At 46.8% G+C, this 17,440-nt stretch overlaps 1 protein-coding gene across 1 annotated transcript in view; it reads right to left on the bottom strand.

Moving 5' to 3' along the window:
- Positions 1-1,157: 1,157 nt before the first annotated feature.
- Positions 1,158-17,440, bottom strand: part of SLC23A1 (solute carrier family 23 member 1) — a 29,365-nt gene continuing 13,082 nt past the window's right edge. The window contains exons 7-14 of the mRNA XM_083435355.1: positions 15,725-15,845; positions 12,323-12,479; positions 10,426-10,573; positions 9,792-9,897; positions 7,337-7,466; positions 5,189-5,332; positions 2,847-2,942; positions 1,158-1,796 (exon numbers count right to left, since the gene is read on the bottom strand). Coding sequence (XP_083291481.1) covers positions 1,549-1,796; positions 2,847-2,942; positions 5,189-5,332; positions 7,337-7,466; positions 9,792-9,897; positions 10,426-10,573; positions 12,323-12,479; positions 15,725-15,845 — 1,150 coding nt within the window. The 3' untranslated portion in view covers positions 1,158-1,548. The remainder of the gene's footprint in view (positions 1,797-2,846; positions 2,943-5,188; positions 5,333-7,336; positions 7,467-9,791; positions 9,898-10,425; positions 10,574-12,322; positions 12,480-15,724; positions 15,846-17,440) is intronic.

The following is a 17,440-nucleotide window of genomic DNA, read 5'->3' as shown; positions in this document are numbered from 1 at the left end:
TCGCTAAATGCCAACAACTTTAAGCCTGTTGCTGTGGAATTACAGTAGCTTTCTTTACTTCCGAGGTATTGACAGTAACTGTAGTCTTGCACCTCGTTACATGCAAATCAAAGCTATCTTAAGTCTATGGCACATACATTACCAGATGCAGGGTAACAGCGATTTGTAACTGTCAGAGATAAATTATAGAAAGTGTTACTTAAGCCCTGTATTTCACTGTACACAGGTTGTACATTGACAATAAAGGTATATTATTATTATTATTTTCCATTTCAGAGCAATCATAACCTGAGCTGGGAAACAGTGAGGAGGTTTCAGAGGAGGAGATTTCAGAAAAATGCTTAATAATGAAGTAATAGTGCCACTGTATTCTGCTCTGGCCAGACCTCACCTGGAGTACTGTGTCCAGTTCTGGGCACCACAGTTCAAGAAGGACACTGACAAACTGGAACGTGTCCAGAGGAGGGCAACCAAAATGGTCAAAGGCCTGGAAACGATGCCTTATGAGGAACGGCTAAGGGAGCTGGGCATGTTTAGCCTGGAGAGAAGGAGGTTAAGGGGTGATATAATAGCCATGTTCAAATATATAAAAGGATGTCACATAGAGGAGGGAGAAAGGTTGTTTTCTGCTGCTCCAGAGAAGCGGACACGGAGCAATGGATCCAAACTACAAGAAAGAAGATTCCACCTAAACATTAGGAAGAACTTCCTGACAGTAAGAGCTGTTTGACAGTGGAATTTGCTGCCAAGGAGTGTGGTGGAGTCTCCTTTGGAGGTCTTTAAGCAGAGGCTTGACAACCATATGTCAGGAGTACTCTGATGGTGGTTCCTGCTTGGCAGGGGGTTGGACTCGATGGCCCTTGTGGTCTCTTCCAACTCTATGATTCTATGATTCTATGATTTAATCCCTTTCATAGTAATGTGCTTCAAGGTTTGGTGTTAATTAGCTAGCATATTTTTTTTACAGCAAGGTCATTATAATAATTATTTACTTTTAAGTGTCCACAACACTTTACTTAGAAGTGTACTGGAAACAGAACTGGTTCCTTGAGGAATCCAAGCAGTCCTCATGTTTCTGTATGTAAACAATACCTTCCACCTGTTGCATCATTTCTTGCCCAAATTCCTTAATTTGAATCACAACACTAGGCCAGCTGTAAAAATCAAAGTACGTTCAAAGCAATTACACTTGACTGAATCATTTTGACTGTGGGATTTACTTATTTCGACAGGAGGATACACACAATTCTGCTAATGGCCTCCCAAAAACATAACATAGCACCAATACATCTTTTTCTTCCAAGCACATACCGGATAGACAGAACTGAAGGGGGGGGGGCAGAATTCTGCCCATGAACAAAGGTGTCTTGCCAATTTACAGATTGCTAAACCGTTCGCCAGGCTGAATGTTAACTGCTTTCTCTTTCACTCAGCACGTTGGCAGAGGAAAATCTCCTCTGCTGGTGTGATTTGCTTGAGGCATGGGGTATGATTTAAATACCCTCGTATCTGAGATTGTCCAAACTTCCATACCTTATGGGAGTCTCTTCAAACTTTTGTACATATGACTGTAATCTCTGCCGTGTTTGCTGTCTGTTCTGGGGTGCTGGAATCCCTCTTTGTTCCGCAGTGAAAACCCATGAAGACTGGACAAATTGGCACATATTTTAACCACTGGATCCTTCTAACCGCACCCATTCCAAATGGAAAATCGTAACTCTTCAGTTTTGCAGACGTGCCGCTGTTTGCATGTGCCCCAGCCTTCCACTGTACTAGACCACGTTCCTCTAGAGTCCCTGGGAAGGAGTATAGATTGGGGGGTGTTCAAAACAAAGAGGAGAACCATATAATCTCTTAACAAAATAAAGCAAGTTTACAACCGCAGATTAAACTGAGATTTCTCAACTTAAAAACTATTTTTCCTCAATGGCAGCTGCAGCAGTCTTGGCCAAACAGCGACAGTAGTTAAAAGAAACTGCAGCCTCTGACCAGTCCTTTAAATGGTTCAATTGTTAGACGCTCCATTTTGCAAATGGTTAATTCAAACTTGGTAGAAAGCACACAATTCTTACCATCTGCAATATGGATCGTTCATACAAACAACCCTCCAGCAAATGCGTAACGCTCCAAATTCAGAAAATGGTCAGTGTGTGATCAGGATTCTACTAAAGAAATTCTTGCTGCGTTTAAGTGTAGACACATATGTGCGTGTGTGCCCGAGCCCTCCACAATCACTGCATATTCAAGTGCGCGCTCTCAAGCCCACATCAGTTGATGAAGAGTCAATGTCAACGTTTCGACACTCCACCACTGTTAGTGAGGTCAAGGGTAAAGGGACCCCTAACCATTAGGTCCAGTCGTGGCCGACTGGGGTTGCGGCGCTCATCTTGCTTTATTGGCCAAGGGAGCCGGCGTACAGCTTCCAGTTCATGTGGCTAGCATGAACCAGAGCAGCACACGGAATTGCCGTTTACCTTCCCGCCGGAGTGGTACCTATTTATCTACTTGCACTTTGATGTGCCTTTGAACTGCTAGGTTGGCAGGAGCAGGGACTGAGCAACGGAAGCTCACCCCGTCGCGGGGATTCGAACTGCCAACCTTCCGATCAGCAAGTCCTAGGCTCTGTGGTTTAACCCATAGCGCCACCCGCGTCCCGTTAGTGGGGTAGGAGAGCTAAAAAAATTGTCACCTCTGACAAGCAATGCTCGCCTTGGGTTTCGCAGTTTCGATTTGATATCCCACTTTTATCACTACCCAAAGGAGTCTCAAAGCGGCTAACATTCTCCTTTCCCTTCCTCCCCCACAACAAACACTCTGAAAATACTGCAAGAAAATGAAACTTGTACCTGGGATGGTATTGTCCAGTATGAATGCAATGCCACCTCCAACAAACATTTCTGTGGTTAAGAGCACTGTTAATATTTGGTCCACTTCAGCAATACCTAGAAATAAGATTGACAACATGCCTATCGTATCACAAATTCAAAACTGCTTTTCGAGCTTGAACTGAAACTTGCAGATGGATTGAGCATGAAAACGTTAAATTTAGTAAATTAAAAACAACCCATTTACAATTGAAACGTGGGTATATATGCTTTTGTATGTCATTTTCTCCTTCCCCAACCCACCTTTCCATGGAGTTCAGAACCCTATTTTCTTATACTAACTCATTTTCCTACAAAGGAAAATGGCACATCAAACCAGTTGAAGGAAGAGGCCTTTTTACCATCCTTTGCCCTCACCATCAGCACATACCCAGACCCCAAGTTATTTGCCCCCATTAGCCAAAGATAAAGGTCCCAGAAAGCACATGTTTTTGGTTTGGTAGGTTTAGGCAATCTAAAGGAGTCTTTTTGCCTCTCTCTCCCACCCAATCCACCCATCGCTCCATTCACACATGCAGTGTACTGCATACTGTATTTTTCGCTCTATAAGACGTACCAGACCACAAGACGCACCTAGTTTTTGGAGGAGGAAAACAAGAAAGAAAAAATTCTGAATCTCAGAAGCCAGAACAGCAAGAGGGATCACTGCGCAGTGAAAACAGCAAGCTAAGTAGTTGGCTCCTTACCTCTCTCGCCCTGACCTAGCCACTGTGATCCAGGCGACGGTCACCTCCAGACTGGATTATTGTAACTCGCTCTACGTGGGGCTGCCCTTGAGACTGACCCAGAAACTCCAGCGGGTGCAGAAAGCTGCGGCGAGACTCCTTACGGGGTCCTCACTGCGAGATCACATTCAGCCAGTGCTATACCAGCTGCACTGGTTTCCGGTGGAGTACAGGATCAGGTTTAAGGTGCTGGTTTTAACCTTTAAAGCCCTATACGGCTTAGGACCCTCGTACCTACGGGACCGCCTCTCCTGGTATGTCCTGCAGAGGACCTTACAGTCTTCAAACAAAAACATCTTGGAGGTCCCGGGCCACAGGGAGGTTAGGCTGGCCTCGACTAGAGCCAGGGCTTTTTCGGCTGTGGCTCTGATCTGGTGGAACGCTCTGCCACAAGAGACTAGGGCCCTGCGGGACTTGACCTCTTTCTGCAGGGCCTGCAAGACAGAGCTGTTCCACCAGGCCTTTGGCCAGGGCACAGCCTGACCCCCCTCCTTTGGCAATCCTCACAGAACTCTAGCCCAATGGTTTGAACTGATTTTATAATGAATTGATTTTAGACTGCTGTATTACTTTACTGTTGTTGTTAGCTGCTTTGGCTGGGGAGGGCGGGATATAAATAAAATATGATGATGATGATGATGATGTACCATGCACATCATAGAATCCTAGAACTGCCACAAACAATTATAATCACTATGTGGAGCCACAAGATGCCTGAAAGATCTATGTGTGTCTTTAGTTAGAAGCCAGGCTGGCCCATACAGAAGCTAACCAGACTGGGAGGAGACACAAGACTGACAAGCAAGCTTTGCTGCTCTTCCTGCCAGTGGCGTAGCGTGGGTTGTCAGCACCCGGGGCAAGGCAAGTAATTTGCGCCCCCTAACCTGGGGCAAGGCAAGTAATTTGCCCCCCCCCCCCGCTGCACTGTCCCTCCCCCAGATAGTCCCTCGCTCTCTCTCCGCACCGCACCGCACGCCTGGCACCCTCCCCTCCACAGTGGGCGGCAACCCGGCGGCTCGGATCGGATTCGCACAGCCAGCACTGCAGTGAGAGAGAGTGAGTGAGCCAGGTAGGGGCAGAGAGCTGCGAGTGCGAGCGCCTCCCCCCAGATGTTGCGCCCGGTGCGGCCGGGCCCCCCTGCACCCCCCACACTACGCCACTGCTTCCTGCTCCAGCTCAGAAGGAGGGAACAAAGTGCTGGGAGCTGAGGAAGGGCGTATGCTGGCTGTCTCTCTCTCTCTCTCTTAATTGTAGGACCAGTCCAGTCCTGAGGTTCTGTATGCCTCTGATTAGGCAAAGACTTTCCAGAGACTTTTCAATACAGTGGTACCTCTGGATGCGTACGGGATCCATTCCGGAGCCCCGTTCGCATCCTGAAGCGAACGCAACCTGCGTCTGTGCGTCTGCGCATGCGGCGATTCACGGCTTCAGCGCATGCGCATAATGTCATTTTGAGCATCTGCACATGTGCGAGCAGCGAAACCTGGAAGTAACACGCTTGGTTACTTCCGGGTCACCGTGGAGCGCAACCCGAAAATACTTAACCTGAAGCTACTTCAACCCGAGGTATGACTGTACCTGTGTTGATAGCATTTGGGCGCGAATCTAAGTAGTTTGGGACGGTGAGCCCAAAAAACATTGCGAAGCCCAGGACGAAAAGGTTGCGGGAGGAGTTCATGTCGACAAACTGCAGGTTGGAGAGACCCACGGCTGTGATCATGCCTGCAAATGGGAAAGAGGAAAAGCTCAGCTTTATTATACATGCGCGGTAGACTTCTTAAAGAGCCAGTGTGGTGTAGTGGTTAAGAGCGGTAGTCTCGTAATCTGGGGAACCGGGTTCGCGTCTCCGCTCCTCCACATGCAGCTGCTGGGTGACCTTGGGCCAGTCACACTTCTCTGAAGTCTCTCAGCCCCACTCACCTCACAGAGTGTTTGTTGTGGGGGAGGAAGGGAAAGGAGAATGTTAGCCGCTTTGAGACTCCTTAAAGGGAGTGAAAGGCGGGATATCAAATCCAAACTCTTCTTCTTCTTCTTATAAGGTTGCAGAAAAGGCCAATGCAAGGGACCGACTTCCCCAGTCAGTGCTGCTTCAGAAAAATCCTTGTCTGTTACCTGTTTTTCTGGGATCGCACACATTGCAGCAGCCCCAAGTGAAGAGAACATTACCGGGGAAGAGTAATGTGGGAATGCGATTGCCCCAAATGTTTTATGGTCATCCTTAAATTTTTAGTACTGCTTTACTTAAACGGAGCAGACAGTTTTGCTCTCCCTCCAGTAGCTGGCAAAATAAAATACAGCTATGTCAGATTTGGAAACACTTTTGTGTGTGTGTTCTGAGACAGAATATTAAAGTGGGAGAAATAATATTGACAAATCCCCTTTAATATATAGATGCTTTCCTAATACTTTTGCTTTTGTGTTTTTAGCTTGGGAAGTCTCTGAGTTGTTTTTAAACTGCTTACAGCTTCGCTCTTTGTCAAAACTTTGCAAAACACACTTCACTCTTCACTTTAATTTAATAGTCCTCATGTGGCCACCTCTAAAACTTTCATTCAGATAAATGTGTATTCTGGAAAAAGAGGAGGAAAAATAGGGCAACCTCAGGCCTAATATCTGAAATGCTGGCAGGGAATCAAACCATTGCAAGCTTTTACTATGTTCAGGTTCAGCTGTGGTTTAAATTGTGCTTTTGGCTCTGCTTGAATTGATGCTTTTGAATTATGGTGCTGGAGGAGACTCTTGAGAGTCCCATGGACTGCAAGAAGATCAAACCTTTCCATTCTGAAGGAAATCAGCCCTGAGTGCTCACTGGAAGGACAGATCCTGAAGCTGAGGCTCCAAGACTTTGGCCACCTCATGAGAAGAGAAGACTCCCTGGAAAAGACCCTGATGTTGGGAGAGATGGAGGTCACAAGGAGAAGGGGACGGCAGAGGACGAGATGGTTGGACAGTGTTTTCGAAGCTACTAACATAAGTTTGACCAATCTGCAGGAGGCAGTGGAAGACAGGAGTGCCTGGCATGCTCTGGTCCATGGGGTCACGAAGAGTCGGACACAACTAAACAACAAACAGCAACTTTCATTAAGATCCTGGTCATGACTAAAAACACATAGCTATTTCCACATGACTTCTTCTTCTTCTTCTTCCTTGGCAATCACTTGTAGCTGAGTGAGATTGTCTTCCATGAATATGGCCTTAACAGTGAGTCCATAAGTGATTATGGAGGCCACTTCTGGATCCTTCCACAGTGGGGACACAGGTTTCTAGGCAGGAGTTGATCACGGTGAGGCTTTGCCAAGCATGCCTTCCTCTTAGCACATTTCTCTCTTTCGTCCTGAGTTTGAGCATCTTCAAAGTCCATGACACCTTTGGTAAAGGCTGTTCTCCAACTGGAGCGCTCACAGGCCAGTGTTTCCCAGTTTATGTTTATACTCCATTTTTTTAAAAAAAAAGATTTGCCTTGAGAGTGTCTTTAAACCTCTTTTGTTGTCCACTGGTATTTCGCTTTCCATTCTTAAATTGGGAATAAAGTAGTTGCTTTAGAAGATGATAATCAGGCATCCGAACAATATGACCAGTCCAACAAAGTTGAAATTGAAGAATCACTACCACATTACTACAAGTAAGTGACTATATTCTATAGGTTTTCTTGCACGTTGCTATATTTATAAGAAATAATAATATCCTGCTTACTGTATTTTGCACAGCAGAATAAAGGTAACTTACCAAACAACGTGCAGAACATCCCTCCAAGGATTGGGTCAGGGAGGGAGGCAAACAAAGCTGTAAATTTGCCAATGGTTCCCAAAATGAGCATGATTCCAGCACCGTACTGTACCACTCTTCTGCTGCCTACCTGTATAGGAAGAGCAAAAACACGAGTAACAGCCAGTTAATCATATGTTCATCCTTAACAATATTGTTATTCATCTCCATGTCTGCTTCCCATATTGCTGCAGGGAGAAGGGGGTTCTGTTGCATCTATTTATTGCGCTGACGTCTCCAGGACGGGAGAATTTGCATTTCTTTTGTATAGTACCCGACGACTCTAGGCTTTGCCCTTTCAGTAGGGTTTCTGTCATAAGAGATCATCAGTCCCATGTCTTCATGAGCAAAGTGAGATTTTAAGCTTCAATCCTGTTCCACTACCTGGAAGTAAAGGTAAAGGAACCCCTCACCATTAGGTCCAGTCGTGACCAACTCTGAGGTTGCAGTGCTCATCTAGCTTTACTGGCTGAGGGAGCTGGCATACAGCTTCCGGGTCATGTGGCCAGCAGGACTAAGCCGCTTCTGGTGAACCAGAGCAGCGCATGAAAACACTGTTTACATTTCTGCTGGTGCGGTACCTATTTATCTACTTGCACTTTGATGTGCTTTCGAACTGCTAGGTTGGCAGGAGCAGGGACCGAGCAACGGGAGCGCACCCCGTTGCAGGGATTCGAACCGCCGACCTTCTGATCGGCAAGCCCTAGGCTCTGTGGTTTAACCCACAGCGCCACCTGCGCCCTTACCTGGAAGTAGCTCCCCTTGAATTCAGCCACCCAAGCTTTGTGCCTTTAAATTCTGCATGTGAAGCTGACTTATAACAGGTCATATGGAGGAAAGTTGACATGGTGCCCTCCAGATATTGCTGGACTTCAGCTCCCATCATCCCTGACAATCAACCATGTTGGCTGCGGATGACGGCAGCTGGAACCCAACAGCCTCTAGAGGCTACCTCTCAGCCAGGCCTCTAGCCCAGCACTCTCTGCTCCAGCAAACAGCAGCACTCCCAGGTCTCAGGAAGAAAATGGGAGTCTCGCCTCTCCTTTCATCTCCTGCCACTGACTCTGGAGACGCCAGGGGTTGTACAGGTGGGGCATTCTGCATGACAAGCAATACAGGTGGGCGAATCTTTCTGTTATGTACTGAGTTGAACAGGATCCAAAATGCAGCAGTCTGATTGGTCCTAGAACAATAGGATTCAGAATGCAGCAGTCTGATTGGTCCTAGAACAATAGGCTCCAGAATGCAGCAGTCTGATTGGTCCACAGGAGCCACCCAATCCAGCTCCAGGTGGAAGTGAATCTGCAACCTGATTGGCCTGCAGGAGAATCCCGGAATTAGCCAATCACGTGGGGCCCATTGTGTAAATAATGTATATAAAGCAGACATTCTGGGGGAACTTCCATTCCTCCTCACCACTATGAGCTGAATAAAGAGCATGAAATCCACTCTCGACTCCGAGTATATTTCACTTTCAATGGACAGAGCTACACCTGTAGAACCACTGGTGCAAAAAACGGCCCATTCCTTCACATATAAAAGTTCTGATGCATGCTTCCTGATGTTCTGTCCTTACCACAGGGATAACTTGGCCAGAGATGGAGCTATAGTTCAGTGGCCTCTGAAAAGCCACAGCTTCTCTGCCCCCTGACTTAACATCTACAGTTTAAAAATATGTTAAGGACCTCTGCCAAAACCTTAGATGGACCAACAGTCTGACCTAGTCATAGAATCATAGAATCATAGAATTGGAAGAGACCACAAGGGCCATCGAGTCCAACCCCCTGCCAAGCAGGAAACACCATCAGAGCACTCCTGACATATGGTTGTCAAGCCTCTGCTTAAAGACCTCCAAAGAAGGAGACTCCACCACACTCCTTGGCAGCAAATTCCACTGTCAAACAGCTCTTACTGTCAGGAAGTTCTTCCTAATGTTTAGGTGGAATCTTCTTTCTTGTAGTTTGGATCCATTGCTCCGTGTCCGCTTCTCTGGAGCAGCAGAAAACAACCTTTCTCCCTCCTCTATGTGACATCCTTTTATATATTTGAACATGGCTATCATATCACCCCTTAACCTCCTCTTCTCCAGGCAATGGGAGCTTCCTCGTCTTCTTTACCCTGCACCCACTGAAATAGTCCCAGGATTCCATGGGAGGCTGCCACGTACATGAAATCAAAGTAACCAGAAGCCCAAACTAGGATGGAACTGGAAGATCAAAACCTGCGGCTGATCTTGCCCAGGTTCCAGAAACTGGGAGCCACGTTCTGCTTCTGGAGCGGAGGAGAGAAGCAAGCAGCTGCTGCGTTCAGCTCCGGCAGTTGTTCCCGACTCTCCTCCCAGCATAGCCCCAGGAACTGTGACTGGCAGAAATCCAGCAAGAAACAGAAGGCGAAATCAAACATCGCGGGGTGGTACCTTGGTGATGCCCAAGACGCCAATGTTGGGGCTCGAGGAAGTAGAACCATTGCCAGTGCCCAGCAAACCAGCAATGATACAAGAGATTCCCTCTGTAAAAATGCCCCTGAGAGGGAAGAGAGAGAAAAAGAAAAGAACTCCAGTTATTGCATTAGGTTTTCCACATGCCTACCTCCAATAGTTTATTTCATTTCATTTTTTATTAATTTTTTGCAGGAGGGAGCTGCAAAAAATACTGTATTTTTTGCTCTATAAGATTCCCTCCTAAAAAGTAAGGGGAAATGTGTGTGCGTCTTATGGAGCGAATGCAGGCTGCGCAGCTATCCCAGAAGCCAGAACACCAAAAGGGATTGCTGCTTTTGCTGTGCAGTGATCCCTCTTGCTGTTCTGGCTTCTGAGATTCAGAATATTTTTTTTCTTGTTTTCCTCCTCCAAAAACTAGGTGCGTCTTGTGGTCTACGGTTTAGATTATTTTAACCCCTGCAGTTTAGATTATTTTAACCCATGAAAGGTGGGATCCTAAGAAGACCACAGGCTCCCCATCTCTGACCTAGTGCCCCGGCTACTGAACTACCATTGCCTGAGGTAATGCGTCAAATATCCATGCAATGCAAGGATGCTGCATCTCTCCTACCTGTTAATGGCATGCACAGGTGGAGGTGGAGCGCCTGCAAGCCTAGCACAAGCATAATAATCGCCGATAGACTCAACGATCCCACACAAGGTAGCGCTGAACATGCCCAGCACGGCGGCAGCTGTCACTGTGGGGATGCCCCACTGGCCTAGAGCAAGCAAAGGGGAGCAGCTGTTAGCTGGAGAAGAACGTTGCCTTCACTTTAAAACTGAATAATAACAGCAGCAATAATCACAATAAATTCTATTATTTGCCCCAGCCACTCCGGGCGGCTTCCAAATATAAGAGCATAATAAAACACCAAATATTCAAAACTTCCCCATACAGGGCTACCTTTGTTAGGATATTTCCGTTCCACCTTAAAAGGGAGCAGGTTTTTTGTGTCAGAGTCTGCGTATTTCCTGTCTCACAGGATGTTTATGTTGTGTCTTTGCTTTTCGTTTCTCTCTCTCTCTGCCGGAACTCTCAAGCAGTCTGTCACGTTTTTCTTTGTTCTGATCGACGCTGAATAAACTTCTATATAATGCTCTCCTGACTGCATCTTTCGCTGTGCATATCTGTTGATAAGAGCGTGCATCGGCTCTAGAATGTGGGAAGCTGTTTCTAGAGCTCCTGTCGCTAATTGCTGATACTGCGTGTCTACGGGAGATCGATGGACGTCCGGAGACGACGTGGAGTCAAGATGGACTTTGTCTCCCTGGCAGTATCCCAACAACCTTCAGGTGTCTTCTAAAAGTTGCATAGTTCTTTATCTCCTTGACATCTGATGGGAGGGCGTTCCACAGGGTAGGTGCCACTACCGAGAAGGCCCTTGGTATAACCTGAACACTTTATTCCTCATCCAAACCACATCAACTCTCTCACAGATTAACCCACACAATCCTTTATACCAGGCCAGTCCAACACACGGCCCCTGAGGGAATTTTTGAAGGTCTTCAACAACATTTGACTCACCCCACCTTTGCAACCTTCCCCCTGCTGTTTACCAAACTTTGGGAAGGACGTGTGAGGGCTCTGACAGGGTCCTAGAATCCTCCTGCCTCATTCCCAAAACCTAGCTAGGGACATATCCTATACCCTTTTAAAATGTGGCTCTTTCCTGGGGGGCTGATATTGGGTTATTGTTTTTATTCTGATTATATATGTTGTGATCTTTTCTGTGGACCGCCCTGAGACCTCCAGGTATATGGTGGTATATAAACTCAATCAATTATTATTAATAAATAATAATAATAATAATAGCAACAACAATAATGGCTAGCACTTAGTGAGTATGTGTGAAGACAGAGATTCATGAAATTTTGGACTCTTCCCCCATAGATGCAGCTATGGACTATCCTGAGGGCTGTGGCTATGGGGGGTGTTCTAACAAGGTCCTGCACATCATACATTTGGCATGCAGGTGGCGCTGTGGTCTAAACCACAGAGCCTAGGACTTGCCGATCAGAAGGTTGGCAGTTTGAATCCCCATGGCGGGGTGAGCTCCCGTTGCTCGGTCCCTGCTCCTGCCAACCTAGCAGTTCGAAAGCACGTCAAAGTGCAAGTAGATAAATAGGTACCACTCCGGCAGGAAGGTAAATGGCATTTCCGTGCGCTGCTCTGGTTCGCCAGAAGCGGCTTAGTCATGCTGGCCACATGGCCCGGAAGCTGTCTGTGGACAAATGCTGGCTCCCTCAGCCTATAGAGCGAGATGAGTGCGCAATCCCAGAGTCATCTGTGACTGGACCTAACGGTCAGGGGTACCTTTATCTTTACATTTGCCAATAAGTCCTTACTCAGCTCTGAAGCTTACTGGGTGATTTTGACCCCACAGATCTACCTCAGAGGGTTGTTGTGAAGATGGAAGCTGGGGAGATGGAGAAGCAAGAGTCGGAAGGGAATATCCATCGTTACTTACAAGGGTAAGGGAGACGGAACCACGGTGCAATGGATATTATTTCTCCTCTAGCGTCTGTTCTGGCCTTGAATCCATAGGCATCTACATCACGAGGAAATACATCTGTCACTGTCAGAATGTAACACAGCAGCCAGACCACCAAGATGGCCAGAATGATCTGAAGAGGAAACAGATATGGCAATGGTACCCACTGCTTTCACTGCCCTAACTTGCCACACACAGCCACACACAGCAAATCCTGTGAACATTTACTCAGACGTAAATCTTGCCAGGGGCGCGGGTGGCGCTGTGGGTTAAACCACAGAGCCTAGGACTTGCCGACCAGAAGGTCGGCGGTTCAAATCCCCGCGACGGGGTGAGCTCCCGTTGCTCTGCTCCTGCCAACATAGCAGTTCGAAAGCATGTCAAAGTGCAAGTAGATAAATAGGTACCACTCTGGCGGGAAGCTAAACGGCGTTTCCATGTGCTGCTCTGGTTCGCCAGAAGCAGCCTAGTCATGCTGTACGCCGGCTTCCTCTGCCAGTAAAGCGAGATGAGCGCCACAACCCCAGAGTCGGCCACGACTGGACCTAATGGTCAGGGGTCCCTTTACCTTTACCTAAATCTTGCCAAGTTCAATGAGACTTACTTCTGGGAAACTGGACAGGATTGCAGCCTGACTAATTCAAAGAGGGGAAGGGAAACAGGGGCATAAGCTTTCTGCTTTGCTATACTCGCTACATATGCCTTTCCCAACTAGTAGCTGTACTGAATTTACATAATTTTATTTATGTGCGGTGGTTGTTTTAAACTCTCTCTCTCATATGTGATTGTTTAAACCATAGGTAAGCAAACTAAGGCCCGGGGGCCAGATCCGACTCAATCCGGCCCACAGACAGTCTGGGAATCAGCGTGTTTTTACATGAGTAGGATGTGTGCTTTTATTTAAAATGCATCTGTGGGTTATTTGTGGGGCATAGGAATTCATTCATTACTATTTTTCAAAATATAGTCTGCCCCCCCCCCCCAAGTTCTGAGGGACAGTGGACCGGCCCCCTGCTGAAAAAGTTTGCTGACCTGTGGTTTAAACTATTTTTATACATGCAACTGTCGTAAATCACTCTGGGGTGCCTTAGGGGAGGCAATCCGTAAATTAAATAAAAGTCTTTGCTCGTTCCATTTTGAAATTATTTCTGGTATCCAAGATGACAAGACTCCAGAGAGGCTGTTGAATTTTACAACCCACAGGTTAGGGTCCTTTCAATATGACGTCCGTGCTTGTATTAAACGTGCTTCAATATTTACCCTCATCCATAGCACGGAATCCAAACTTTGCTTCTCTTGAAATTGCATTTTCCTCGCATCCATCCTGCTACGTTTTGCCACTGGGAACATTAGATTCTTCCCTGAGACAGCTTTTTCAGCACCACTGCAATTGCTGTGAGGAACGGGGTTGTGCAAGTTCTCAAGCTCCCTATTCGTCATTCTGAGAGACACTGTGACCATCGACACAATTAATTCCTCACTCACAGCATTCGCCGCATGTCAACCCTTTCATTCCTTTTTATTGCGTGAAAATGGAAACGCTCCGTTTTTCTTTGCCCTCGAGCCAAAGTAAGCTCTCGATAGAAACAGAGAGAGAAGTTCCCTTCCTAGTTTCACATCTGTGTCTTGCTAAGGGTTTAGCTACATGTTCTATGCATTTGCAAGATAAGCATGCGCCCGGGACCCCCATGACTGGGGAAACAGATGGGGAAAGTGGCAGGAAACGGAAGAGTTAAATCCTGTCCCTTTTTTCCAGCTCCAAATGAACAATTTGGCCTTCTGGTGTTAGGTGTGGGGTGGAAACTGTTGGTTTCTATGTGTTGCCACTGTGCAGTGCTTGGAGTCACAGGACTCTGTTTACATTCCAGAGATTCCATACTGTTGGAAGTCTCACGGAAGACAGGAGACGGATGTGATGTTTGCCGGTTTCCTGTTCCTTTGTTTTTCAGTTACTCTCTGCTCTCACAGAGAGAGAATGTATTTCTTTTCTGTCTGTGTAGCTTGGTAATAAAACTCTTAGCTCATATTTCATATGTAGCTCTTATTTCTCATCACTTCTGCTGCTTTGTAACTCTGCAAAATGGGAACCTGTTTGGAGCCTTATTAGAGGCTCAGGTCGTTAATTATCGTCGGAGGACGATTCCGGAGGAGCTCGGTTGAACGCAGGTTCCGATAGAAACAGCCTCTTGGGACAAACTGACATCTGTGTCAGGCCAAATCTGCCCTGCAGACAGGAGGTTCCCCACATCTGTGATCTAGGATATGGTAGGGGTGGTATATAGCAGATTTCCTTGGAGGGATGCTGACAGTGGACAGCTTAAGCCAGTGAGGCACTGAGGAGAACCAAGCCATCCCCTCTTTCCCCACCCTTCTCTCTTTCTGCCACTCTTTCTCTCTCCCTCTTGGCTAGGGAAGAGATATTTCATCCTCGCCAGGTGATTTTCATTGATACTCAGCCCAGTATACCTGAAGGAGCATCTCCACCCCTATCGTTCTGCCCGGATACTGAGGTCCAGCGCCGAGAGCCTTCTGGCAGTTCCCTCACTGCTAAAAGTGAGATTACAGGGAACCAGGCAGAGGGCCTTCTCAGTGGTGGCACCCGCCCTGTGGAACACCCTCCCATCAGATGTCAAGGAAATAATCAACTATCTGACTTTTAGAAGACATCTGAAGGCAGCCCTCTTTAGGGAAGTTTTTATGTTCGAGCCTTTATTGTGTTTTTCATGTTCTGTTGGGAGCCGCCCAGAGTGGCTGGGCAAACCTAGCCAGATGGGTGGGGTAGAAATAATAAATTATTTTTATTATTAGACTCTGTTGAGTTCCCTTGAACCAGTCATTTACTCTGAGCTTAAAACTATCCCACAGGTGGTAGGGAAGCCATATTTTGAAGAGAAAAAAAAAAAAAAAAGGACACATTTGTAGACTTCTGCTTTTAGCTATGGATCGCTATGACGACTCTCATTTTACATGCCTATGAAAATGAGGACGTGTCCTGGAAAACAGAGGACATTTGGTATGTTGTTTTTGGAATTAAAAGGCGCAGTCAGCTTAAACCTTCCAGTGATGGACCAGAGTGAAGACTTGCTCACTCCATTCTGCCCACAAAGGCCATGATTAGCCGATTCAAATAAAGAATTTTGGCGGGAAGTCCCACAAGCCGGGAAAGAATTCCTCCGTGTTCCGGGGGGGGGGGGGGGGCTAAGCCAGGCCGCAACAGCCTCCCACCCAGAATTCAGGTAAGTGAACCTTATATACTACCCTGAGGTTGTTTTTGGAATTAAAATGTAATAAATAAATAAAACAAGCCCTTGGATAATGGAGTGAAATCATCAAAATCTGACCAGACTGTGACCATTGAACAATGGGGACCTTTCTTACCGGGAACATCTTGAAGATCTGAATTCGGAACACAGTGCACCCTTGTCCCCATTTGTAGCCGGGGAGGAGAAAAGACACGTTTCGCAGGTACTGAGCAAACAAAATGATTAAGAAAATCGACCTGTTCAAAAGAGAAAAAGGCATCGTGAAAAGCGGAGATCAAGAGCAATCAGGGCACAGAAACATTAGAACCCATTCACACAACTTCAAATTGCACGACTTTTGCTACTGTTAAAGATTCACTCGCCAAGAACGTAATGTTATCTGTGCAATTTTGACTTCTACGTTTTCAAAAACAAAAATTGGCATTGCTGGCAGCGGCAAGTCACATGAACTGGCCTCGAATCTGTTCTGGATGGAGAAATTTAACGGCACTCAGTGGCGTAGCGTGGGTTGTCAGCACCCGGGGCAAGGCAAGTAATTTGCGCACCCTAACCCGTGGATTTGCGCCCCCTAACCCTAACCCCCAGATGTTGCGCCCGGTGCGGCCGGCCCCCCTGCACCCCCCACGCTACGCCACTGACTGCACTGGAGCAGGATTTGGCCTTATAAAGTGATTTGTGCTTAGGAATTACAACTCTGCAGCTGTTCTGTTCCTTCGCGGATTTGATTCGTTCTTTCTCCACAAGTTGAAAAATTAGTGCAGTAGAGTCCCTAATGTGCCTCTGATTTTAATCTGACACTAACACCCACAAACCTTCTGTTTCAGTGTGTCTGAAGAAGTGTGCATGCACACGAAAGCTTATACCAAGAACAAACTTAGTTGGTCTCTAAGGTGCTATGGGACGCAGGTGGCGCTGTGGGTTAAAGCCTCAGCACCTAGGACTTGCCGATCGAAAGGTCGGCGGTTCGAATCCCCGCGGCGGGGTGCGCTCCCATTGTTCGGTCCCAGCGCCTGCCAACCTTGCAGTTCGAAAGCACCCTCGGGTGCAAGTAGATAAATAGGGACCGCTTACCAGCGGGAAGGTAAACGGCGTTCTGTGTGCTGCGCTGGCTTGCCAGATGCAGCTTGTCACGCTGGCCACGTGACCTGGAAGTGTCTTCGGACAGCGCTGGCTCCTGGCCTTTAGAGTGAGATGAGCGCACAACCCTAGACTCTGGCAAGACTAGCCCGTATGGGCAGGGGTACCTTTACCTTTAAGGTGCTACGGGACAATTTTTTTACATATTTCGACTGCGTCAGACCAACAAGGCTACCTACCTGAATCTAGACCCACAACCCTGAGATACTTGAGCCCACATAGCAGTAATAATTCATGTCTAATAATCTCAGAGTACAGTGGTACCTCGGGTTACATACACCTCAGGTTACATACGCTTCAGGTTACAGACTCCGCTAACCCAGAAATAGTGCTTCAGGTTAAGAACATTGCTTCAGGATGAGAACAGAAATTGTGCTCCAGCGGCGCGGCGGCAGCAGGAGGCCCCATTAGCTAAAGTGGTGCTTCAGGTTAAGAACAGTTTCAGGTTAAGAACGGACCTCCGGAACGAATTAAGTACTTAACCTGTGGTACCACTGTACCTAGTTTGCTCTGGATTATACCCAGTATATTTAAGTTCTGTTTTTATTTTCTGATTTTATGAAGATTTTATGTCACAGTGGAATATATATCAGGATTTAATTGAGATATTATCGAGTCAAAACTGACGTACCAGAGAAACACATTTTGGAATTTAAACCTGAATCTTGATAATTGTCAAAGCACTAGCTAGAAA

Source organism: Podarcis tiliguerta (genome assembly GCF_965153285.1).
Source record: "Podarcis tiliguerta genome assembly, chromosome: 3".
NCBI lineage: Eukaryota > Metazoa > Chordata > Lepidosauria > Squamata > Lacertidae > Podarcis > Podarcis tiliguerta.
Note: the sequence above shows the minus strand (reverse complement) of the source record. Positions and strands in the feature narration are given on the sequence as shown.